We start from the raw sequence: 26,002 nt of genomic DNA on the forward strand, positions 1-26,002 counted from the left end.
ATGAACCAGCCGAACACAGGGAAAGTGAACAACGAGGACGGAATTCGTATGGAATGCAAGAATCGACAGAAAAATGTTGTTGAAAATGAATTTGGAAGGTATCGCGACAGTTCTTCTTACGTCTTTCATAAGGGGATGAACAGACCAGTCGTAAAATTTTCACATAGCAACTTTTGCACAAGCATTTTCTTCTTCAAGCGGATTTACTCTTTCATGAAAAATACTTTTTAAGAAAAAAACAACAAAATCAAAAACAAATAAAATATTTGAAACTAGAAAGATCTTTATTGAACATTTTGTAAACGGCGCTAGGTGAATAGAAGCTTAAACTGATATGACTTTAGCTAGTAGAGAGCGACGACCTCCTTTGTAAATTGTAGGCTCTTTCATTCTTAAGGACTTACTCATTTATCTAGCAATGAAAAAAAAAACTAGAAACTACTTTCAAAAAATTTCCTTCTCTGATTTCAACGACGTTTTTGACGGAAAAAGAAATGAAGTCCAAATATAGCATCGGGGAAGATGATACATAACTGTCATCTTTTGCTCAACTCGAGTCAATCGAACAAGCCGTATGGATACATATTTCTGTCCAAATTTCGTCTAACGGGACAGCTAAGCCTTTTGACAAATTTACGTGTTTATAAAACAAGTAACAAGATAATCAGATCTTATATAGTTACCCGTGTCACACCTTTTCTCAGACAACACATTCTTTTACCAACGTTCTGCACATTTTTGAGTTCTAAAATTCTCTTTTTTTATTATTTTTGGTTTATTTCCATTAATTTTGGATTTCTCAATTTCTAGCGCGAGCTATTTTCATGGTTTACTCAGAACAAAATGACCAGATTCAGCTTAGTGAGATTTCACACTTAGGGCCATCTCGATGTCCCCAGACTTCATCTTCTTTTCAGGTAAAGAGCTATCCACTGGATTTTTCGCTTTCATTTACTCGTTTTGTTGAATTATGGGACTGGTTATTTTCTGGACTGATTGGATCCGAAACTACCTTTGTCGTATTTCCAAATTACGACCCCAGCAATGGTCTAGAAGTTCAACATGAAAGCTATGTTTCAACGAATGCCAACCTCAAACCATTCCCCCTTTCACACTTAGCTTCGAACAGAATCCACTGCGCTGTGTTTCGATCAGATCATGAGTGCTCTCGTGAAAAACTAGTTCCGTCCGAAAACTCTTCTCTAAATTCATTCCTTAATGGATTTTCTGATTTAATTTCTTTTCGCGATACCAAATTTGACATTGATGTCACATTTGTATATTCTCCTTCTTCTCTAACCCTACGATGGGATTGCCAGAGATTTTCCTCAGAAATTGCAGATTATATTTTTAAAATGATCCGTCACAATGGAAAAAACGAAAGTTTACCTTTGTCTGTATTAAACACGGATCCTATCGATTACGTAGGGTCGAAAGACTTTAACGAAAGAACCGGGAACTCTGACCATTATTTACATGGGTGCTTCTATCGCAATGTACTTTCGAACCCGAATCAAGAAGCCTTGAACTTCGTTTACTCCCATAATGATACTTCTTCTAATTTTACATCTTTTACTTTTCAAGAGCTTCATTCTTTTGCACTAACGATTTCAAAATCCATACCTTTTCAGAATAAAGTGGTTCCTATCATGATTCCTCATTCTCCAAGTCTTTTTGTTGCTATCTTGGCCGTCCTGTTTAGCTCAAATGCTTATTGTCCCATAGATGTGGAAACAAATTCAGATCGAGTTCAGTTTATATGCAAAGATACTAGTGCAAGTTTGGCAATTGCTGAGCCATCACTTGCAGAAAGGTTTCCTAATTCTGTAGAGCTGTTGCAGTTTTCCAATCAGAGTCTTCACAATCTTAATAGGGTTCATTCTTCGCCATCCATTAGCTTTAATTCTTCTCCCGACTCTATCGCATATGTATTGTATACATCTGGATCTACGGGAACTCCAAAAGGTGTTCCAATCACTCATAGATCAGCAGTCAACTCTATATATTCTCACTCCTTTTTATATCCAAAGTTTGGAATATCTCGTGGTGATAGATGGCTGCAATTTGCAAATGTAACTTTCGATGTTTCGGTTTATGAGATCTTTGGTAATTGGAACATGGGACTTTCCTTAGTTACTTCTACCAGGCAAAATCTTGTCGGATGTCTAGAATTTTTAATTCACGATTTTGGAATAGCTGCACTAGAGTTAACACCAACAGTTGCGAACGTAATTTCCGTAGAAGAAAATTTCCCTTTACTAAAGAATGTTCGCATGCTGCTGTCCATTGGAGAGCTTCTAACAAAACGTGTAATCGATTTTTGGGACGATCGACTTGTAAATGCATATGGGCCTACAGAGGCGGCCATACATGTTACACTCAATCCTTCTAAAAAATACACTTCTGTTTATTTAGTCGGTACCCCTCTAGCAGCTGCAATGCTTTGCATATGTAATACGAAATCTGACACTCCAAGTTATCCTATCTTAGAGGATGGGTTTCTTGGTGAAGTTTGTATCGCTGGTCCTCAGCTTTCCCGAGGTTATTTGAACCGAGAGGAGTTGAATGCAAAGGCATTTACTACCGCCTTTGATCGCAATGGTCGTTCTTTTTCCATATATAGAACAGGTGATTGTGGTCGAATTATAAATGGTCGCCTTTACATTTATGGTAGAATAAGTGGTGATATGCAAGTCAAGATAAGGGGAAGAAGAGTTGAATTAGGTGAGATTGAATCCAAACTGGCCCCTGCTGCTCAATCTTTAGCCGTCGAAAAAATTGACGAGCGTCTGGTTGCCTTTTTTGTTGGAAATGAAACGGATGTCAAGAATCAAGCTGAAGTAAACCTACAGGCTTGGATGAGGCCCACTGATTATGTTTCTGTTGAAACCTTGCCTTATCTTCCTAGCGGTAAGATGAATCGTAAAGCTTTAAAAGCCCAATTTTCTACGCAACCTGCAAAAGAAGAAAACTCTACTTTGGCAAACCAAAGCGAAGAAATAACTGCAACAGTCGTAAAGGATCATTACTATCACAAGTTCCACGAATATCCGAAGGTCAATCGGTTTACCTCTATTTTCGAACTAGGCTATGATTCCTTAGATGCAGTCCAGTTATCACGAGCTTTCTTTAAACTTGGCTACAAGGTATCGTTGTCAAAGTTACTTTCATCACACATTATAGAAAGTATTGCCAAAGAGTTACTTCCGATTACTAGTTACAATGATAAGGACACCATACAAACTGAGTCGAGGATTTGTACTGATCTTCAAAAAGGAATGCTTTACGAATCACTAATAAAGAACGGAAAAGTATATGTAAACCATGATGTATTGAAAATTGATGCTTCTGTCATTGACCTTGAAAAGGCTTGGTGCCAAGTATTAGAATCACACTCATTATTAAGAAGCTCATTTCATTTGGATGACAAGGAAGGATTCATTCGTCATATCAATCAAGGGGCTTCACCACGCCGTGTACATTCCGAACATCCGTTTACTCAGGCTCAAAAACATTATGAGAACTTTCGTTTCACTGAGGAGTTTCTTAGAAGTGGACCATTAGATGTTTTAATATCACATAATTCAAATGAATGTTGTTTAAGCATTATATGGCACCACGCGTTGTATGACGGTTGGTCCTTGGACGTCATAAAACAGCAGCTTGACTTGTTGTTAAAAAAGCAATCATTGCCTAATTACTCTCAGTTTGATGAATACGTACATGAACTGCGTCTTACTAAACAACAAACTATGAAAGAAACTGTGCCCTTTTGGAAAGAATATCTGAAAGACTTCAAGTTGACGAGTTTTAAGCAACACTCTTTAAGTTTTTCTTCTGTCTGGGAAGCAACTAAGCTCAAAGCTCTTCATATAGATGATTTCTGTAAATCATTACGCATAACGCCTTTAGCTTTATTGCTAACAGCATGGTCTACAGTAATTTCCAAGCATACCGAAAGTTTAGACACGTTAATTGGCACCGTTATATCCGGAAGAATGAACAATTCAATTGAAAATATTGATTACATAGTTGGTCCTTGCATGCGAACCCTTCCTGTTAGGATTAAACTGTCCGAACAACATTCGTACCAGCAGAATTGTAAAAGGACATTATCAAGCTTAACTTCAATTCTAGATTACACTTCCATTTCTTTGGCTGATATTCAAGAGTTTTACGGAAACTCAGTACAGTTGAACAGTTTGCTAATTCTACAGCAATCGGCTCTTTCCCTCAGTGACGACCATGTTACATCCGTTTCCTCTACTAATAATACTGAATATCCACTTTTAGTTGAAGTGGACAAAAATGAACATTACCAGCTAAAGATTATGGGCAAGTTCGAGGGTGAATATCTGAAAATGTTGATGCACGACTTTCAGAACAGCATCAATAAAATCATCATGCATGCTGACGCTTTATTTACTTTTCATCGTGCTTCAAGCAACCTGGATAACTCAACTCATAATGTTAACGTTCTTGATAACTTTGATGATGTATATGAAAATGAAGATTTAATAAGATCTAGTGTATCAAAACTTTTAAATACGTCGTTACACTCTGTGGATCGTTTTGAAAATCTACAGCTATACGGGCTTGACTCGTTGATGTTATTACGTGTCTTCTCCGATTTACGGAAACGAGGAATTCAAAATCTAAACTATTCGCAAATCGGATCATACCCTTCAATCAGTACACTTTGTCGAATGGTTCAAGCAGGAAAGCCTTCTTCTAATAAGCGGAAGAAACCATTGGTATTTTACAATTCGGAGGAGTTACATGATTCTTTGAAATGTAATCCGAATATTGAGGATATATTTCCTTGTTCCCCAATGCAACAAGCATTACTCACTAGCACGGAAAAAAATGGAATGCATTTTTATTACAATAAGTTCCTCTTTGATATTGGTGACCAATCGTTTCCGATTGTGTTAGAAATTTTTGAAAAGTTAACGCGAGCATTTCCAATTCTCAGAACCTGCTTTTATTTAACAAGCTCCTCAAAATATCCTTATTGTCAAGTGGTGCTAGCCAATTCTAATTTTGCTTATGAAGAAGCTTCTTATTTGGATAATTGCCTAGCTTCTTACGATGTAAAACCCGTTCCGGTTGTAGATTCTGGGAAAGTTCCTTTGCGCCTTCAATACTTGCATGGTTCTGAAACGAACTACCTCTTGGTTTATATGCATCACGTGTTATATGATGCATGGAGTTTCAAAATCATTTTTCAGAAGCTGACCAAACTGTTCAGAGGAGAAGAATTACCTCTCTCACTTTCTATGCGACCGTATATTGAATATTTAAGTTTAATAAATGACGAAGAGAAGATGGTTACCTGGAAGCGCATTTATAATGACTTTCAGCCCATTCATTTCCCGTGCGGTATGACCTCTGATAAAAAACAAAGTTATGTTCAGCGAATGCCTCTTGATTACTTAAAATTAAGAGATCTATGCTCTCATAATTCGGTTACCACTTCTTCTTTCTTGCAAGTATGTTGGGCGAGGACGCTTTCATTGATCACTAGCAGTAACGATGTCTGTTTTGGTAATGTCGTGAGTGGACGCAATATTCCAGTAGATGGCGTGGATAGCCTGGCTGGACCTACCTTTAATTCTGTTCCTTTGAGAGTATCCTTTTCCGATGATTATAACCAATTTAAGCCGATGCAACAACTTGAATTGTTAAAGAAGCTGACCAAAAACTTAGAGCTAAATTCATCAATTGATGTAAGTAAGTTACTGGGATTTTCCCCAAAAACGCCAATGTTCGACACAATATTTATCATACAAAACGGTTCTCTTGATGCTGATTTCGGGAATTGGAAGCTAGTTGAAGAAGAATTGCAAATGGATTTCCATTATATGTTGGAGTTATATCCAGACGAGGAGGATCAATACCTTTCAGTTATGGCGACTGCAGATTGCCGTGTTGTTCAGCACGTTTGTGATCTCTTTATGAACATTGTAAACTTCTACCTTGATGAAAGCATTAAGGATACGCTTGGGAGTTACTTACGTTCAAAGAACCTTCTTTCCGTACATGAAGCAGAGGATATTATTGAGTCTCAACCATCAACTACTCTTCAAAGTTTGTTTGTTAACGCTGTAAATGTGTATACCAACAATAATGCAATCCAGTATATTGAAGCTAACGATCAATTAGTCAGCATGTCTTATGCTGATTTGGATTTCTTGTCCAACCGATGGGCAGACTGGTTAGTAGCTAAGGGGCTCACGCCAAATAATACTGTAGTCTCGTACATGGAAAAATCATTCGACCATTACTGTGTTATGCTTGCTTGCATTAAACTAGGAGTGAATTTTTCTCCAGTTAGCACGTCTTTAAGTTATAATAAGTTTTGCAAATATGTGCGAAATATGAATGCGGATTTTTTTATATCTGATATGGCAATTGATTCAAATGATGCCGTACGTTTGAGCGTGTTTGATTTTAGAAGCCAACTATCTTTTAGAAGTAACGCTCATTTACCTACTGTTAGCAATTACAATATGCGTTTTCTTTTTCCCATCGAGGATACGGAAATGAACGCTATATCAATTGATCATCGTTTGTTGCTCCAAGCAATTTTAGATTTTTCCGGTGCAATCAAAGTAGACGAAAGATGTCTATGGCTTCAATTTGCTTCTAATTCTAACACTATGCAGTTGTTTGATTGTTTTGCAGTTTGGATGAAAGGCGCAACCTTAGTGACCGCTTCCCAGGATACCCTTACTACTAATTTTTCACACATAATTGAGAGGCATAATGTAACTCATCTCAATCTAAATTCGTTATCGGCGTCAAAACTGACTGAAAACGAGAGTCAGTCTGTAAAATTGCTAATATCATACGGAGGGAAGTTGTCGCCCAAAGTAATGGAACAGTGGAACGGAAGACATGTAAGGGTTTATCAACCGAAGAATATAAACTTTCCATGCTTTGTAAATATGGATTTCTCAAACAACAACTGGGATATACTTGGTAAAATGATAGGTTGTTTCAACGGTCTAGTTGTGTATCCTGGCACGAATAATATAGTTCCCAAATGTGGTTTCGGTCAGCTTTGCCTAGCTGTGAAAGCAGGCTTATTTAACATGCCCAATCTAAATAACTCTGTTCATCAAGTGAATAGGGAATATTCCAATATCTGTACAGATGTCATCGTGCGGTTGCTGCCTGAGTCTAGCTTCCAGCTTAAAGGACTAATACAAGTGAATGAAAGCAATAAGTGGGAAGACCTTATTCTTCAAAACATTCCCGAGGTGAGGCAGGCGTATTCAATTCTTACTAAGATGCAATCTTCAATTACTTTCTTAATGGTTAATACGAAAACGGAAAATTTAAAAGATCTAAAAGATCAGTTTAATCATCTATTTAGCAATCATCTATTTGAACACTTGCCGAATATTCTAGTCCTACTTGAGGATATACCTTTAGACAGCAATGAAAGAGTTGATGAACATGCTTTATTTGAGATGTATGAGAAAGGACAATTTATTGATAAATTGTATCTTTCTGACTTACTTCAAAAAAGCAATACGTCTTCCTTCGATAATGCGGTTATATCTTTGTTTTCAAAGTTTTTCAAACTTCCTTTTGAGGCTATTAAAATGGAATCGGAGGTTTCCACTCTTGGACTTGATTCTTTAAGTGCGATTCAACTATCGAGGATCATAAGGAAACAGTACAGGGCTAAAATATCTGCCTTAGACCTTTTGGAGAGTTTTACGCTGTCTGACCTATCACAGAAACTACAAAGCAGCATCGAACGGCTGCAACCAAATGAAGATAATGAAATGGTTAACAGGTTGTTTATGGACATAAAAGAAAAGACGAAGCCCTACTTACACAATCTTTCTAATATCAGGTGTATTTTACCATGTGTCGATTCTCAAAATTCATTGCTGAGCCAATTCTATTCAACTAAAGGGAAAACAAATCTGAATTATTTTGTGTATAGGATTAAGGATGATATTACCTTCAAAGAATTATCTAAGCGATGGGAAATAGCCATTATGAAGATTACAATGTTGCGCACATATTTTGCACCTACCAATAATCCGCAAAGTGCATTTGCTCAGGTTACGCTTGAAAATATTAATCCTCCATGGCTCTTACGAGAGCAGACTATTGATGTAAATAAGGCTGTGTCACTAGCCCTTGAAGATCTAAAACAGACTTTATTATTAGATATTAAAACTATTCCCTATTCTTTGTCTTTTGTCAAGACAGAGCAAAATTATAATTATTTTATCTTGGTCATGCATCATGCTATCTTCGACGAGCGATCTTTGAATCAAACTCTGAGGATTGTCGATAATGCTTTGGAAACAAAAATCCATCTTCCCTCTCATGAAGCAATCACTAAAAAGATCCTTGGTTACAAACTACGTTCAGGTGAAAGCAAGGACTTTTGGATAAGCCAATTGGACGGTTTTACTCCAATATCGTTTCCGAATCTATGTACCAATCGCCATTCTGGTGATGCTAGGTCTATGTCTTCTAAACTTTCTTCAATTAATCTCTTCAAATTCAAAGAAATATGTGGAAAGCTTAACATTAGTATTCAGACGCTAGCTCAACTTGCTTGGGCCAAGCTTCTTGGCTCTTATTGCTCTGAAGATTGTGTAACGTTTGGGTTGATTCTTTCTGGACAAACACTTACAGTAGATGAAACGGATGCTATATTCCCTACGTTAACGACTATACCCTACTCAGTAGAGCTTTCTGGTACTGTATATAGTCTGTTGAAAGATATACAGGAAAGAAATAAGGGATTTTTAAAATACCAGTACACTCCGTTATCTCATATAAAAAGGTGGCTTAATCTGGGTGGTAATGAAACGTATTTCGACTCGCTTCTGTCTGTCCAAGTACAAGACGACGATACACCTTTAGGAATATTTTCGGATGAAATTGATAGTCAGTCTTTTTTGGATAACACTCTTGCTATTGAGTTACGAGTATTGTCCTCAGGTTCTCTGATTGTATTAAACTCGCTCGACAGAAGTATCCCTAAACAACATGCCCAAATAATTGTAGAGCAATTCGACTTGTTATTGAATTCGATGATCAGCCATTTAGATGAAAATGTGGAAACTCTCGAACGGTTCTTGCCTACAACTGTTCTTTCCGTTTTACCTACTGAAGTTCAAGATTATCCATGTGAGATTAAGCTTTTACATGAATTTGTCGAATATTTTGCTCATAAGTCGCCTTCAAACCTCGCCTTGGAGTTTGCCAGTCAAATTCATATAAATGATTACAGCTCAACGAAGTTTACTTACCACGAGCTTAATTGCAGGGCTAATCAGCTTGCACGCACTCTAAAAGCATTTAAATTCGACGTCGGAACTATAATTTCCGTTTATTTTGATAAATGTATTGAGGCTTTTATTGCTATATTGGCAATCCTTAAAGTAGGTTGCTGTTTCTTAGCACTTGACGTTACAGCTCCTTTGGAACGAATTAAGTTTATCGTGGAAGACTCGTCATCTGGTATTATTATTTCTTCCAAGGATCAACTGGAAAAACTTCAAGCCGGAAATTTACCAGTCAAAATACTTAATGCCAGTGATCCTGACGTTTACGATCTAAATAACGAAAACTTGATTATTGACAATTTAAGCGAAAATAATCTAGCTTATGTTCTATATACTTCGGGAAGTACCGGAAAACCTAAAGGATGCTGTTTAACCCACAAAAATGTGGTTCAAACCATGATGGCATTTCAACGTCAATTTTTAGGACAATGGAATCCTAGCTCACGATTTCTTTCATTCGCGTCTTTGCATTTTGACGTAAGTGTCCTCGAGCAGTACTTTAGCTGGAGTACTGGTATGTGCCTTGTAGCAGCTCCCAAAAACTTAATTCTACAAGATATTCCAACTGCTGTTCGCGTATTAAAGATTACTCATATTGACTTAACGCCCTCCTTAGCGTCAATTTTAAATCCTGAGAATGCACCTTATCTCCAAGTATTCATTACCGGTGGTGAGCAAATTAGACCGGAAGTGATGGAAATTTGGGGTGATACGGGAGTACTTTATAACTTCTGGGGGCCAACTGAACTTACAATTGGAGCAAGCGCTTACCGTAAGTTACCAAAAAATGCTAGGACCTCAAATATTGGACCACCTTTCCCTAATTGCAGTACCTACATTATATCTCGGAAAACCAATTTGCCGGTATTATTAGGTGGCCTTGGCGAAATATGCATGGGCGGTAATCAAGTGGCTCGAGGATATTTAAATATGCCAAAGCAAACTGAAGAAAAGTTCCGTTTGTACGATAACTTTAATGACAGAATATATTATACTGGTGATCTGGGACGCTTGTTGAGTGATGAATCCTTGGATTTTTGTGGAAGAGCTGATGATCAGATAAAATTGCGAGGTCAAAGGATAGAAATAGGAGAAATCAATTCTGTACTTAAAGCTTCTTCTGAAAGAATCCTTGATGCTTACACTTTTGCTTTGGATCATCGTGCACTCCATAAGACTCAATTAGTTTCTTTTGTTCATATAAGAGGAAAAAAAACTACTTCTTTATTTGATTTGGATGAAGGTTCTATGAAAATCATACAAATAATCGATGAATATTGCAGATCTCACCTTGCTACGTACATGGTTCCTACATTTCTTATCCCAATCAACTGGGTTCCTCTTACGCCTACTAATAAATTTGACAAAAAGAAGGTGGTTGAAGAGTTTCATAAGCTTACTCAGAATCAGCTTTCCAAACTTTATCAGAACAAGAAACCCCAGAACTCTGAAGAAGAAACTTGCGATCCTAAGGTTTTGCAATCAATCGCTAAGTTTTTGAACTTGAATACATCAGATGTCAAGCCTTCTACATCAATTTTTGAACTCGGGATAGACTCTATATCTGCTGTTTCGCTTGCATCTACGTTGAGGGAAAATGGATATCTTTCAGCTTCTCCAGTCCAATTGTTAAATGCCGTTAGCATATCGAAAATTAGTAAAGCCCTTACTAATAACGTATCCAACAAAAAGGTTGGTGATTTTCCTACTAAAATCAAATCCTATCAAGGATTTGAATATGGTAAATTCGCTGAAACGATCATTCCCTGTCTACCACTCGTTGAAGGCTTATTATTTGAACTCGAAAGAGTTGACAGAAGCTTATACTTTAATACTTTTACGTTTAAATTCCGTTACAAAGAAGAAGCTATATCATTTATAGACGCGCTTAAGGTTGTTACAAATAAGTGCGAGGTTCTGAGATCTTCTTTTATCAAATCCGAAGAGGGTTACTTTCAGATAATATGGAAACCAGAATTACTTGATAAGGTTGGTCAACTCAATGTAAATAACTGCGTTTCTCCCGTGAATACATTTACGAAGTATACGAAGGGAAATTATCATGTCATTTTAGAATTGTTCCATGGTGTTTATGACGGATGGTCTTTAGACCTTCTTCTAAATGATCTTGCTAAAATCATTCAAAGCGGTGAGTTATCTGAGCGTCCTTCATATTCTTCAGCTGTCGTAGAAATATTAAAGCAAAGCTTAGACTTAGATCATACTTCATTTTGGTCAAAGCTCTTCAGAAACAGGGTTAGTCGACTCCCTCAGTTCAGTGGAGAATTACCTGAACCAATGATTTTTTCGCGTACAATATCTCTGTCTTACCTAAGACTGAAAAGTATTTGCAGATCTTCGTTTAAAACATCAGTGTCAAGTATTTTCCTAACAGCTTGGCTATGTTTTCTTAACAGTCATTTTCTCATTAATACTATTGGAATTGTCGCTTCTGGTCGCTCAAATCATATATGTCACTTGGACGTAATAGGTCCATTGTTTAATACCCTTCCTTTTCCTTTTTTCGTTGAGAGCGAAGTGTCTTTCCAAGAGCTCGTCAATTCTACACAATCCGTATTGTCTTCTATGATTCCTTTTCATCACACTCCTCTTCGAGAGCTAAAGAAGTCTCTTCAAGCGAAAGATCTTTTCAATGTTTTATTTGTTTATACACAACACGAGAAAGATTTATCGGACCGAAGTACTAGTTGGGATATGGAAGTAAATAGCACAGGTACTGAATTTCCATTGGCGTTCGAGGTTGAAAAGTTGAAGGATGACACATTATTAATTAATTTGGCTACATCTTATAAATATATGGAAAACCTGGAAACTTCATCTCTTTTGTCTATGTTCGAAGACTTTTTCCTGTCAGTCATCAACGAACCTAAGGTAGTTATTCAACCCCAAGAAGCCACTAGTGTAAATCAAAAAATTTTAGTTGAGCATGAAATTCCCGAACATTGGAATCCAATTCTACAAACGATAATTGATATAATATCTGAAAAAGTCAAAGTTTCCGTGGAAGATTTCAGAAAGAACACATATATATATGAATTGGGTGTTGATAGCATTGATCTGATTTGGCTTTCTTCTAGGTTCTCAAATGCTGGTTTATCTAAGATCGATTTGAATCGGTTTATGAATGATCCCAGCTTGTTCAATCTGCTTAAATTTATGTATGAAGATACAGTAACTTGCGAGCATTTATCAACTCTTGATATCGAAGAGAACGGCTCGGTGAACGAGATGGAGACCGCGCTCAACGTTGAGGGATTAGAGGACTGCTATATGACTACTCATTTACAAAGGGGATTGTTGATGGAAACTCTAAATGACTCTGCTCTTTATCAAAACAGCGCGATATTTCATGTTAATACTTCCATTGATATTGAGCGTCTGAAAGAAGCATGGATAACGATGATTAAGTGCAATCCAATTTTGAGAACTAATTTTAAACTTACAGACATCAATGGTTCTCTTACGGTGGTACAAGCAGTTGAAGATGCTTCAACTTTTGATTACAACTCTCACATTATTAGGGAAAATATCTATTTTGATGGGCTAGAAGATGCAAAGAAGTACCTCAAATCGGAACGTGATTCTCCTAACCCATTTGAAACTTGTCCTTATCGAATTACTTTCATCAATGTTAAGGACGATCACTACATGCTTGTTGAAATGCATCACGCTTTATATGACGGCTGGAGTTTGTCCCTTATGTACGATGAGCTGCTATGCCGTTATAATGGTCGAAACGTTACAATACGTAAGCCCTTCAGAAAATTCGTTGAGCTAGTGAATGATACGGATTTCGATTTAGAATTCTGGACTACTTATCTGAGGAACCTGAGTATTACAAGACCTTTAAAGCTGCTTAAAACTGAAGGAAGGCATAGTCGGGGAACATATTCTTCAGTATCTTATTCAAAGCTTCTAAGTGCTTCTAAGGTATTCGGGGTCAGTGTCCAGTCTCTGATTTTTTGTGCTTGGGGAATCTACCTGTCACGTCTATATCACTCATCTGATATAATATTTCATACGGTCTTTTCAGGAAGAACCAAATTTGAAGGAGCTGATAGTATTTTAGGACCCTGCATGAACACTATACCGGTTAGGGTTAAGGTGGAAGAACAGAACAAGATGTTGAAGCAATTAACGCGTGAGCTAATTCAACTTTGGAACCATCAACATACTCCGCTTTCATTAATACACTCGAAATGCCCGCTGCTTCAAAATTTAACTGTGGACAGTATTTTCGTGTATCAACGTTTACCAAAGCGAGACAACGATAGTAACGTATTAAAATCAATTGATGAATCGACAGGTATCAATTATCCTATCGCAATGGAATTCACGAATACGGAGTCCCAACTGGAGTGGTTTGCTTCAGTAGATACTTCTTATGTTCCATATCAAGAAGCTGAAAAGATGGTTGATCAAGTCGATGAGATCTTAAATCATATCGTAAATGGAAAATTAGCCGCAGACACACCTAAGCTTCCAGATGTACTTTCTTTTCGCGGTTATAAAATAAGCTATACCGATTACAGGGAAGCTTTATTAGATGCTAACTCTTCAAATGAAGGATGTCGTTTAGTATTGCTCGACGATCAAACCTCTTTACTGTTCGTTCCCTTTGGTGAAGCTTCTAACCAGATTTCTTTGCTCTTAACTGATTCTATGAAAAGATCTTTAAAGAAGATTGCGAAGAACTGTCGAACAAAGCTTCCACTTTTCCTTATGCCAAGCTTTTTGATACCTGTTACAGGCATTCCGAAATTACCAGAAGAAAAGGTGCAAACTGAGCTTGTTGAATTGTTTAATTCCCTTTCTGAGGAAGATATCGGCTCTTTGAAAGGCATTTTTGAACTTCATGATGCACGACTTGAATCAGTACTGACGCAAAATCTATCTTCAGTGCTCAATATCCCTAAACAATTTATTAATCGTTCGGCGACATTTATGGAATCAGGAATGGACTCTGTACATGCTATTAAATATAGTTCGCTATTAAGAAACAGCGGAATTCCAGTAACTGTTCCAAATATACTTCAAAACCCTTCGGTTGAATTCCTTGCTCATTATATTTTGTTTGAGTTGGAAGATTTTACTAATGAAGATACCGTAATGGATTTTAGTAACTTATATGACTTGGTTTCGGAAAATTCTTCTATTTCGAAAACCGATGTCGCTGACGTCTTACCTTGCTCTCCTGGTCAGCTATATGCTTTAAATGCTTGGTATAATACAAGGAAGCTGAAGTATTTTACGACTTTCCTTTATCTTACTGATAGGATAGTACAAATTGAACGGCTCAAAGCTGCATGGCTAAAACTTGTCAAGAGCGCAGATATTCTTCGAACTACGTTTGTTAAGTCAAGCGATAAAAATATTCAAATATTGCAGGTTTTGACACATGACGGTAACGTACCTTGGCAGCATCATATAGAAACCCAGAAGAATATCGAAACGACGTCGTTAGCAATTACTGAGGAGGAAATATCCTCAAACACCACTTTTCATGAGATGCCGTTACGAATCAAGTCAGTTGAGGTTGAAGGAAAGTTATTACTGTGTATAAGTATTCACCATGCATTATACGATGGCTGGAGTATTAATATTTTGCTCGAACGTTTGTCACAGCTTTACGATGATCCGGATTTAGAACTATCTGATGAAGATTCTAAATCAATCGTATCTGCTATGTACAGCTCAAACACTGCTGCCGCTACAAAGCGCTTTTGGAGTGATCACCTGGTTGATTGTCAACCTTGTGTTTTACCAAAGGAACTAGGTGATTCATCTAATGAAGATATTTATTTATATCTTCCCAGTGTGTTTGATGCTAATTCTCTATCCAAAAAAGCCCAGTCAATGAACGTTAGTTTACAGAGCATCGCGTTTGCTGCTTTTGCATGCGTCTTGAATAGGTGGACTAAACAAAGTAACTTGACATTTGGTGTATATGTATCTGGAAGGTCCTTGAATATTCCAAATGCAGAATCTGTGTTATACCCGCTGTTTAATGTTATACCTCTGAATATCCATATGGGTATTAGTTCACGTTCGACGCTTGTAAAGGAAATTCAGCATTTCATTATTCAGACGTCTGGAACTGTACAGCAGTTTAGCGTTAAGGACCACCCCAAGCATGGATTGGTTGATATAACAATCAACTTTTTGTCCGGAACTAGAGCTTCGGAATCCAGTATGTTTACTCAGTATCATTTGAAGACGAAGCCGCATCTCAATAAGTCCTGCAGGATCGCTGAAAGCACTATAGATGGTTGCGAAGTTTTGAATAGTACTGCACCTAAACTGGATTTTGAACTGGCTGTTCGTGACGGAAGGTTAGATATGGGAATATTCACCCATTCCTCCATTATGTCAGAGAACAATTCGAAAAAGTTTGTTACAGAATTTCTTACAGCGCTAGAATATTTTTAGATAATAGATAACGAAAAATCAATGATAATATTAATTTATGGTTAACACTTCGACTAAACAAGCACAAGAATAGCATACTAAGAGAAGTAGCAATATTTATTTGATTAGTAGCTTAATTTTTAAATGTACAGATATGATATCTTGGGTTAAGAAGAGCTTTAATTTTTGTGATTTTTTGTAAATAAGCGAGGGGCAATATTCATAGACATCAATTCTTGGAAAAGAAGCTTAGCAGCGTAAGGAAGATAAACTTGACTGAATCTCGTGCGATTTTGACAAGAACGACACTCATATGAGTTTTTCTTATAACTCGCAATTGCTACCAAGCCACATAAATCACAAACAACGACTCTATAAGCATCTGAACAGTCAAACAAACGCTCTCGCATAACACTACTGCATCCATGTGATATTTGACAGTCTCTTTCCATTTCACCAAAACGTAAGCCACCATCTCGAGAACGCCCTTCAACAGGTTGTCGCGTTAAAATCTGAACTGGTCCTCTAGCACGAGCATGAATTTTATCGTCTACCAAGTGCTTCAAACGTTGGTAATAAGTCGGGCCAAGGAATACTTGGGAAACAAGCTTTCTTCCAGTATGGCCATGATACATGACTTCAAAACCACGAGACTGAAAGCCATGAGAACGCAAAAGTTTTGAGATTGCTTCTACCGTAACGTCAGTAAAAGGTGTAGCATCACCTTCAAAACCTGACAAGGCGGATACCTTACTTAATTGGCATTCGATTAAATGTGCAACCGTCATTCGAGATGGAATAGCATGAGGATTAATGATGACATCCGGCACAATGCCTTGTGCAGAGAAAGGCATATCTTCGTGTCGATAAGTCATACCGATTGTACCCTTTTGACCGTGTCGAGAAGCAAACTTATCACCAATCTGGGGAACTCGAGTACTACGCATTCTAACTTTCACGAATTTTAGACCCTCTTGATTTGTAGTTACCAATACTTGATCCACAATACCACTTTCAGTACTACGAAGTGGTGTGGAAACATCACGCTTAGCATGCAATTGAGTACGTTGACCCATTTCTTCGTTGTCCAGAGGTATCGGTGCTGTTTTTCCAATGATTATATCATCTCCTGATACACGAGTTCCAGGAGCAATTAAACCGTCATCTTCGAGTTTGTCGTAAGTTCCATGCTTCATGCGAAGAGTGGTAGATCTAGCCGGCCTCTCAAACTCCTCCATGACAGTCATACCAATTTTCTTTTCTTGATCTGTGTAAGTTCGGTAAAAGATACTGCGGAATAAACCACGATCAATGCTAGCCTGATTCATAATGATAGAATCTTCTTGATTATAACCACTGTAACACAAAATGGCAACAATAGCATTCTGACCAGCAGGTAGCTCTCGGAACTTAAGGTATTCCATGGATCGAGTTGTTGCCAATGGCTTTTGAGGATAATATAAAATGTTTGCCATTGTATCCATTCTAACTTGGTAATTGGTTAAGTAAACGCCCATAGCTTGCTTACCCATTGCCGATTGGTAAGTATTACGAGGTGACTGATTGTGATCTGGGAAAGGAATAATACTTGCTAAAATACCAAGGATCATCGCTGGGTGAATCTCACAGTGGGTATAAGCATGTACGTGAGGATTAGGAGCTGGTTTTACTCTTTGAGCTGGATCTAGTTCTTCCTTTACTTCGTAACCAGCATTCATTTGACGAGAAGCTTCCAGGTCTTCTGGAGTCATAGCAATCATTACTGTTTCTTCTTCTTCAGCATCCAAATATTCAATCAACCCGCTGGAAACCAAAGCAGTCCAGCCAAACTTTTGTTCTGGATCGATATCAAAACGGTCACGATCCTCGATTAATTGCTGAATATGTTCTTTACGGATGCAAAGTTCTCCTCTGCTCTCGCTGTTAGGATCATTATCCACAATAAATAATGGACGACAAATACGACCAGCATCAGTAAAAAGCCGAAGCTCCTTTTCTCGAATATCTCGAACTATACTAACTTCCGCAGAAATGTCCAAACGTCGGCGCAAGCTTCTCAAAGTATCAGTTAGATGAGCTGGATCACGATGTACACCCAACCAAACACCGTTAACAAATACTTTAGTAGCATTCGGAGACGCCGAAGGATTATAGTCTTCTAAACTTTCTAGACCCCATTCTTCCAAAAATTCAATGATTGGCGCAGCTGGTGAGCCAACTGATACATAACTCATAAGTGCTAAGTTCTTAACCAAACCACATGCTTGCCCTTCGGGTGTTTCGGCTGGACAAACCATACCCCAATGGGTATTGTGAAGTTGACGGGGCTTTGCAAGCTTACCATCCCTTCCAATGGGAGTGTTGGTTCGGCGCAAATGAGATAAGGTAGAGGCGAACGTATACCTATTAAGGACTTGAGAAACACCTACTCTATTCATCATGCTTCTCTTTTGATCGCCCCAATTACCGGTTGCTAAAGAATAACGCAAACCGTTAGTTATAGTATTGGATTTGACGGCCAAAGTAAGGTTAAACTCGCGGTTAGTTTCGACACATTTCTGCATATATTTATAAACATCACGAGTCATTTTTCTAAAAAGCATTCTAAATAAGGAAGCTAGCAAAGGACCAGCAAGATCAAGACGCTTTCTTCCAAAATGATCACGATCATCAGGCTCACGGCGTTCCAGCGCACAAAGAAGCATACGATTAATCATATAACCCAAAAAGAATGCTTTTCTAGTTTCAAAACCTTCCATGGTAGTAATATGGGGTAATAACTCCTTTTGCAGAATATCATGAGCATAACGAAGACGTTTTTCTCGAGTAACACCAGTTGTGCTACCACGTTTACCGATAAAATCCAAAGCGATATCTTTGTCTTGAATTACAAAAGCTTCCTCAATACATGGTTTCATCATTTCCAGCATCTGCAGATCATTTGGATCATAACAGATGTGCTCCAAAATATCACGGTCCGGTACAACACCCAATGCACGGAAGACAATCACAATAGGAATGTCACTACGGATATAGGGTAAAGTAGCTCGGATTGTTTGACCGGAATTTTCTGCATTTCGAGCCATTAATTTAATCTGCATAGAAGAAATTAATCGACTACCCCGTTCAACAGCAGACCGGATTTCGGCAACATATGCGACTGGACTAGGAGCAGCTTTGCGAAAGACTTGAACGATATTAGCAGCGGACCGTTCCTGTGCTATAATAACCTTTTCTGAACCATTAATAATGAAATAACCACCTTGATCGTATGGGCATTCGTTGAGATCATAAAGTTCGGCATCGCTAACACCGTTCAAAATACAAAACGTAGAGCGTAACATAATGGGGATCTTTCCAATAAAGACCTTTGAAGGGTCTTCATCTTCTTCTTCAACAAGCCATTCTTCTTCGCCAATGGGAACATTTGAATCAGCAGCAACCATGACTTTTTTACGCATGTCCACATATAGAGGAGAAGAGTAAGTAAGATTACGGAGTCGAGCCTCTTGCGGAAACATAGTGGTCGTACTACCATCGGCTTCTGTCATAGTAGGCCTCGAAAGATAAATTTGTCCAAAATTGATTTCGTAACGACGAGTGACATCGCCCTGGGCACCGGTATGCTGAGCATATTGGTCTAATGTTAACGTAGAGTCATCATCAACAATCTCTTGCATAGTATTTTGGACAAACTCATCAAAAGAGAACAACTGCTGACGAGCCAGAGATGTCTCCTCAAAAAACGAAGAAATTACCGTCCAACAGTCTTCTTGAGTCAATGTCTCATTGTATTGATCTATTCTTTGTTAGCTACATCCCCATTTTTCTACTTACAATCCTCATAAGACATTCTTTACCGTGATGGCAAACGCAGCAGGAAATGTTGGCGGTGAGGAAAACTTATACTTGGGGGGAGGTAATTCGCCCTCAGGCTTACTGACACCAATTTCCTTCGAGGCAACCTTTAATAGATGACTCTTTATACAAAAATATTCTTTTTAAGAAATATCGAACGAAAATCACTTTTCTTCAGGGTATTTCTTCTTAGTTTTCTCTTTAGGAAAGGAACACTCAGTAAGCGCGTTTGAATGCATAAAATGCTTTTGTGCAGTCCTTGTGAAGCGTTATTCTTTAAAACGATACGTAGTACGATTTTCCATTCTATAATAGAAATATTGCTTCATTACCATAGAAGTTCTGCTGCTATAGAGTTGACAATTGCTACTGAATCCCGTCATCAATTTAATAACTGGAAATAGAATTGTTTTGGATCTCTCATGACTGACTTTAGAAAAGCAAGGCACTACAACTTTTCAACTCACGAAGGAGACGACCGACGACAGTTACGACAAGTCTATTCTTTGCATACGAATCCTCATTACTTATATTTGTTCCTTTCTCAAGATATTATTATGTTGAGTATCCAGCAGAATTTTACAGTTTCATTTCCAAGTTAAAAAAAAATTCGGAATCCATTTATTCCTCCCTTCTGAAGCTAAAACAAAAATATAAAGATGCTTGCATACTTCTTACTTCTTGGGGGCCATACGACGAAGATAGAAGTGCAACTCATCACCCTCAAGGATATAACCATCACAGCGACCAGATTGGCCAGGGCGAGAAGAAATACAAGCGTACAAACGGCCAGCAGCAAATTGAGACTCCATGGCAGGGTCGACCTTAGCGTTACCGACACGGGCAGTTTGCTTACGTTGGACGTGCTTGGACTTGGGAGTAGGGGTAGGAGTGGCCTTCTTACCCTTAGAGCCCATTAGAATACCGTAGTGGGTTTCATACCAGACACGGAAAGGAGCAGCATCAACTTGGACAACAGCAGATTTGGTCAAAGTGTTGGTACGGACTAACTCGTTGTTGGAAGGGTGGTAGGCAACTTGGATGACACGGGTCTTCTTAGCAACACCCTCAGAGCCCCAGGAGAAGTTACCAGATTCTAAACGAAGACCACGGAACTTCTTGTTACCACCACGTACGCGAACTTCGTGAATACGCTTAGTTCCAATACGAGTGTTAGAAGCTTGACGACCCAACTCGAATTTTCTCTTCTTGCGGTATTGAGCACGCTTGGCACCCGAAGCGGAGCGCTTGTGGCGGGAATCTCTGGTAATACCCATCCTGTTTTTTTTTGGATTGAGATTTGCTGTGGTTGCAGTGGAGGAAGGTTTTCCTAGTCATCGTTTGTGTTGGGGGTGTGACTGCTCTTTTGGGGTAGCAAAGAGTCTTTGGTACACCATATCATGCCAGGAAATACAAGTTGTAAATGAATGCTGGAATCTGAAATACCTTTTTTTTTGTTTGATTGGTTTATTTAAAGTATGCTAAAATGAACACTTGATCAAACTTATGTTTGATGAAGCTGTCGTGTTTTACCGTAGTGTAACGATGATGCAGGATATGGTAGAAAAAGTTGAATTCTTTGTTTATAAAACTGTTTTATATTCAATTCATAAGGGAAACAAACTATAGAATATATTTGTAAAGCATCGCTGCAATTGTTCAAGGCGATTTGGCGTGTATTCTTCGGACAGTACTAATTTCATGTATGTTACTATAAAAGGGTAGAATCAAGAAAGAGAAATCCAAGGCTGACATCCAAGAAGCATACTGGAGATTCCGCCAGAAACCTTGGTTATTGTAGAGTTTACGTGACTGATTTCTACGTGAAAGTCAAGGACTATTACCTATATACGCATCGGCAAACTGTTTTTATTTACGAAAAAACAAAGAATCCGTACTTTTATGCTCTGGTTTATATATAAACAAAGCGATATCTATTTCTTTATCCATTGGTTCGCTTAAGCACACTTAAATTCCCGGGAAGATCCCCGCTTGAAACTAACCGCAGGGTCATTAATTGAATATTTATCCCTTTTATTCATTCATAAGTGAACCGCTAACCTTCAATTTCTTAACCTTCCGACATAATTTTTCTCATAAATTATAGAATTGTTGAAGAACATACATTTCAGTGACTTTCTTTCTGTGCTCATTGAAGTCTGTGGTAACTGTTCCTGCTGATCTACCCTTTACTTCTTTCATAGCCGTGCTCAATTTAAAATAACTCCATCTTCAAGCGGGACAAAAACTATTTTATACATGTCGAATAATCACGACCGTAATCGTTCTCAATCGGGGGATTCTGCCGAAACGATTACTCAATATGCAATGCAGCCTGATTCCACCATAGATTACAATTCTCCTCGTGATGTGCCAAACGGGTCCGTCGCTAGCCACGGTATAGGCGATTTTGTGATGCCTGAAGTGCATGAGCCTGATTCTTTTGACGCGGACGCGTCGCTTGCAAACCATTCGCAAGGAGCTACCAATGAAGAAAGTCGAGTCCAGAGAAAGATGTCGTCGAGAACAGATCCAGTAGGACCATCTTCTTCATCGGTAGATCATAACAATGCTTATCAGTATCGACCGTACACAAGTCTAAGTATGTACCACATGACTAACCCGAGACAGGATGGAGAATTCTATCAGTCGGCTCAGTCACCCCATTCACCGGATCAAAGAGCAGGCCCAACGAACTCTTCAAAAGGACGTCAAACTGCCTCTTCTATCAAGTCAGAAGAGTCATTAAATTTAAAAGCCCGTCAAACTGCTATCAATGAAACAAGGGCTTTCGGTATCCGTCTTTGGAAACCTGCCTTATACAAAAAGCTTCGCTCAGTGAATCGTGATGCTGAAATTGACATTCACGATGAGCCGCTAAAGCGTCCTAGTAAATCTGTATCGAATTGGATTTGGTTTATCTGTTTTGGTATTCCTTTATTTTCTGTCATGTTCCTCTGTTTCCTTTTCTTCAGTCTCCTTTCTTATTATAATCTTCCTTACGCTGGTTTGTACATGCGTCTCTGTCGAGGTCTAATGTGGTACCTTTTATATCCCTTTGGCCAGCATGTCCGTCATAGAGTGCGTCCTAAAATCGCTAATTCTTCTACTCATAGAAGAAGTAGAAGAAGAAGTAGTTCCCAACAAGCAGATGATTTGCGCTTGCATTTTCTTACGTTTTCTTTCTGCGAAAATCCCATGAACAGGACTCTGGATTGCGAGGCGTCTAAAGGACCGTTCAGCATATCAATGGTTGTTTATTATATTTTCTTTTACTTACTTATTACACCTTCTCTTCTTCTTGTTTCTGCAATTTGTATGTTTAGTATTTTCTTTATCCCTTGCGCACGCACTTTATGGACCTTATGGAAACATTTGCGTACTTGTCCCCTAGCTATCTCCTTCAGAAATAACATTGCTCTACCAATCTCGCATGAGTCGCTGGAGGTGGTGCTCCTTTGCGTTAAACAAGCTGCCAGCTCGAAATACTATAAATATACAGTGGACGGGATATACATTATTTATTTTGATATGCTTGCATTAATTTTCCCAACAATTATTATTGGCTTTTTTGGACCAAAAGGTTATTGGTTCTCGTCTCCTATGGTCATATTCACCGCGTCTTTGATCAGTATTATTCCATTGGCTTATTTTATTGGAATGGCAGTGGCATCCATCTCAGCTCAAAGTAGCATGGGTATGGGAGCATTTATCAATGCATTTTTTGGTTCGGTCATTGAAGTCTTCCTCTATTCAGTAGCTTTACGACAAGGCAATGCTCAACTTGTTGAAGGAAGTATCATTGGTAGCATATTGGCAGGTCTATTGTTGATGCCGGGTTTGTCCATGTGTGCTGGTGCGGTAAGAAAGAAGTTTCAGTTCTTTAATATAAAGTCTGCTGGCGCCACTACCACAATGCTTCTGTTCGCTGTTCTTGGAGTTTTTGCACCAACCATGCTATTTCAAATTTACGGTTCCTTTAGGTTAGAATGTACCAGCTGTGGTCCCGAATGTCAAACATGCACAAAACGATTCGTACTACTTAATGACTCTTTCTACCAAGAAAGAGTTTGCCCATTCACTTATTTTTGTGCTGTTTTACTCGTCTTGGCGTATGCCATTGGCTTGTGGTTTACACTAAGAACGCATGCCGCTCATATCTGGGAGAACTTGAATGTTAACGATGTTTCGATGATTCTTAATAACCTGGATGACCCTATTATTGATGATAATCGTAATGATCATGAAGATAATGACGCTAACTCAACCTCTCGAGAACCACTTGATTGTTCCTCCGAATATGCTTCTTCTGACACTTCTTCCAGTCAGAATTTCGAAAGAAATCAACAAAAACCATATAGTCCCGAACCTCAGAGTTATCCAGAACAGAGTACGAAAGAGCCAAAAGGACATGGAGAAGACGCGCCAAATTGGTCTCGTCTCAAAAGTGCTGTTATTCTTTTATCAGCAACCTTTGCATATGCGTTAATTGCTGAAATTTTAGTCCGAAATGTTGATACTGTAATGGAGAGATACTCAATCAGTGAAAAACTTCTCGGTTTAATTTTGTTTGCTCTTGTCCCCAATACTACAGAATTTATGAATGCCATCTCATTTGCACTTAATGATAATATAGCTTTATCAATGGAAATTGGTTCTGCTTATGCTTTACAAGTGTGTCTACTGCAAATACCTTGCCTTATGGCGTACAGTGCCTTTGAATATTATCGCTCGGGGGCAACTTTGTCTTTTGAGCATCTGTTTACGCTTATATTCCCCAGTTGGGACATGATTTGTATTATGATATGTGTGTTTTTACTGACCTATGTTCATTCTGAAGGAAAGAGTACATATTTTAAAGGATCTATTTTGGTCCTTGCATATCTAGTGTCAATGTTTGGATTCGTGTTCTTTAATGTTTAAAAGCTATTCCGGCTGATGTGAGGACTTTGTTTGTTTTTATTTCTAACTTCTATAAATTATTATTTATCGAAAATATATACTTGTGAAATTATGTTATTATTAAGGTCAAAATAAGGAGGTCGTTTACTAAAGATAGATAGAATAAGCAAATATAATAAAAAAAAAAGAGTTGAGCAAATCTAAGTTTGTTTGTAAAGATGATAGGCGCCAGCTTGCTGGTTAGGGAATATCAAGGTGTCTGCGATGACTACGTTAGGACGGCGGGAAACAGCAAACACAATGACCTCGGCAATGTCTTCTGGGATCAAGGGCTCATAACCTTTATAAACATTGCCGGCTTTTTCATGGTCACCAGAATAGCGGACCATACTGAACTCAGTTTCGACTTGACCAGGATCGACTTCCATAACACGGACACCGGTATCAATGGTTTCCTTGCGCAATGCAGAAGTGAATTGAGCAACAGCAGATTTTGTCGAGCAATAGACAGAACCTCCAGGATACGACTCTCTACCGGCGATACTGCCGACGTTAACGATGTCACCCTTACCCTTCTTGTAGTAGAGGGGTAGAACAGCACGAGTCATAGCCATCAAACCAAGAACGTTGGTAGTTACCATACGAACGGCGTCATCCATTTTTAGATCTTGAACCCTGTCAACACCGACGGCAAAACCGGCATTGTTCACCAAGACATCAATATCGGCGAATTCTTGGGGTAAGTTTTCGACGACTTTAGGAATCGATTCCAAATCGGATACATCCAATTTCACAGGAAGAACAGAAACACCATATTTCGAAGTTAAATCCTTAGCAATTTCCTCAATAGCAGGAAGACGACGAGCACCTAAAATCAACCTGACCTTGGCAACCTTTGCGAATTCATAGGCTGTGCTCTTACCAATACCAGAAGAAGCACCAGTGATAAGAATAGTCTTATTATCCAAGCGGCTCATATTTATTGACCTTTTAGAGAGAAAAAGTAACTGGTAGAAGAGAAGTTACAGAGAACGACCTAAATCGAGTATTAATATGATATCATAGAATTATTGTATTAGATTGCATTAGATAAAAAGATAAATAAAAGTGAATTGAGAAGTTTCTTAACAATTGAGATTAGAGCAAATAGAAAGGATCAAATTTTTTTCAAACCGTTTTCCTTTGAAGTGAGGTTTTGAGAGCTTAAACAAGCGACAGAACCACCTTGAGGGTTCTGTACAGTGAAAACGGAGATTATAATTGAAATGGGAATTATAAATCAATGAAATCGATTTCCTCTTAAATATTGTTTCCTTTACTTATCGTATTTCTTTTTTGAGAAATGCTTTCTTTTGTGTTGTTTCGAACTGTATTTCCTCAATCTTTGTTCTTGCTTCCATACCTAATTTCAGGCAAATGTACAAAGATGAGTATGGACTATATGCATGAAATAAATACACATATTTTCTCTGTTTATTGGCTCTTAC

General features: G+C 38.3%; 5 protein-coding genes across 5 annotated transcripts; 2 read left to right on the top strand and 3 right to left on the bottom strand.

The window, feature by feature from the left end:
* Positions 1-714: 714 nt before the first annotated feature.
* On the top strand, positions 715-15,860 carry SPOG_03938 (ferrichrome synthetase Sib1). Its single transcript, XM_013166202.1, has 2 exons — positions 715-6,090; positions 6,166-15,860. Exons 1-2 carry the CDS (start codon positions 825-827, stop codon positions 15,774-15,776), a joined length of 14,877 nt encoding a protein of 4,958 aa, XP_013021656.1. The 5' UTR covers positions 715-824; the 3' UTR covers positions 15,777-15,860.
* On the bottom strand, positions 15,816-19,950 carry SPOG_03939 (RNA polymerase II complex subunit Rpb2). The gene is made up of 2 exons (XM_013166203.1): positions 19,593-19,950; positions 15,816-19,554 (listed from the first exon to the last, which is right to left on the bottom strand). The coding sequence occupies exons 1-2, from the start codon at positions 19,606-19,608 to the stop codon at positions 15,935-15,937; spliced, it is 3,636 nt and encodes a 1,211-aa protein (XP_013021657.1). The 5' UTR covers positions 19,609-19,950; the 3' UTR covers positions 15,816-15,934.
* Positions 19,951-20,171: 221 nt separating this feature from the next.
* SPOG_03940 (40S ribosomal protein S8) lies at positions 20,172-21,073 on the bottom strand. The gene has a single exon (XM_013166204.1). The coding sequence runs from the start codon at positions 20,888-20,890 to the stop codon at positions 20,288-20,290; it is 603 nt and encodes a 200-aa protein (XP_013021658.1). The 5' UTR covers positions 20,891-21,073; the 3' UTR covers positions 20,172-20,287.
* A 573-nt stretch (positions 21,074-21,646) lies between these two features.
* SPOG_03941 (calcium permease) lies at positions 21,647-25,633 on the top strand. The gene has a single exon (XM_013166205.1). The coding sequence runs from the start codon at positions 21,873-21,875 to the stop codon at positions 24,534-24,536; it is 2,664 nt and encodes an 887-aa protein (XP_013021659.1). The 5' UTR covers positions 21,647-21,872; the 3' UTR covers positions 24,537-25,633.
* Positions 24,550-25,579, bottom strand: SPOG_03942 (short chain dehydrogenase). Its single transcript, XM_013166206.1, has one exon. The coding sequence runs from the start codon at positions 25,490-25,492 to the stop codon at positions 24,716-24,718; it is 777 nt and encodes a 258-aa protein (XP_013021660.1). The 5' UTR covers positions 25,493-25,579; the 3' UTR covers positions 24,550-24,715.
* Positions 25,634-26,002: the final 369 nt, after the last annotated feature.

The sequence above is a fragment of the Schizosaccharomyces cryophilus genome (assembly GCF_000004155.1).
Source record: "Schizosaccharomyces cryophilus OY26 unplaced genomic scaffold supercont4.1, whole genome shotgun sequence".
In the NCBI taxonomy this organism is placed as follows: domain Eukaryota; kingdom Fungi; phylum Ascomycota; class Schizosaccharomycetes; order Schizosaccharomycetales; family Schizosaccharomycetaceae; genus Schizosaccharomyces; species Schizosaccharomyces cryophilus.

Bases quoted from the DNA above. Each gene is read 5' to 3' on its own strand.
- SPOG_03938 (XM_013166202.1), top strand. From the start codon at position 825: ATGGTTTACTCAGAACAAAATGACCAGATTCAGCTTAGTGAGATTTCA. The intron at 6,091-6,165 runs GTTTGTTTGTTA...ACGATCAATTAG, and splicing joins ACCATCAACTACTCTTCAAA to TCAGCATGTCTTATGCTGAT.
- SPOG_03941 (XM_013166205.1), top strand. From the start codon at position 21,873: ATGTCGAATAATCACGACCGTAATCGTTCTCAATCGGGGGATTCTGCC.
- SPOG_03940 (XM_013166204.1), bottom strand. From the start codon at position 20,890: ATGGGTATTACCAGAGATTCCCGCCACAAGCGCTCCGCTTCGGGTGCC.
- SPOG_03942 (XM_013166206.1), bottom strand. From the start codon at position 25,492: ATGAGCCGCTTGGATAATAAGACTATTCTTATCACTGGTGCTTCTTCT.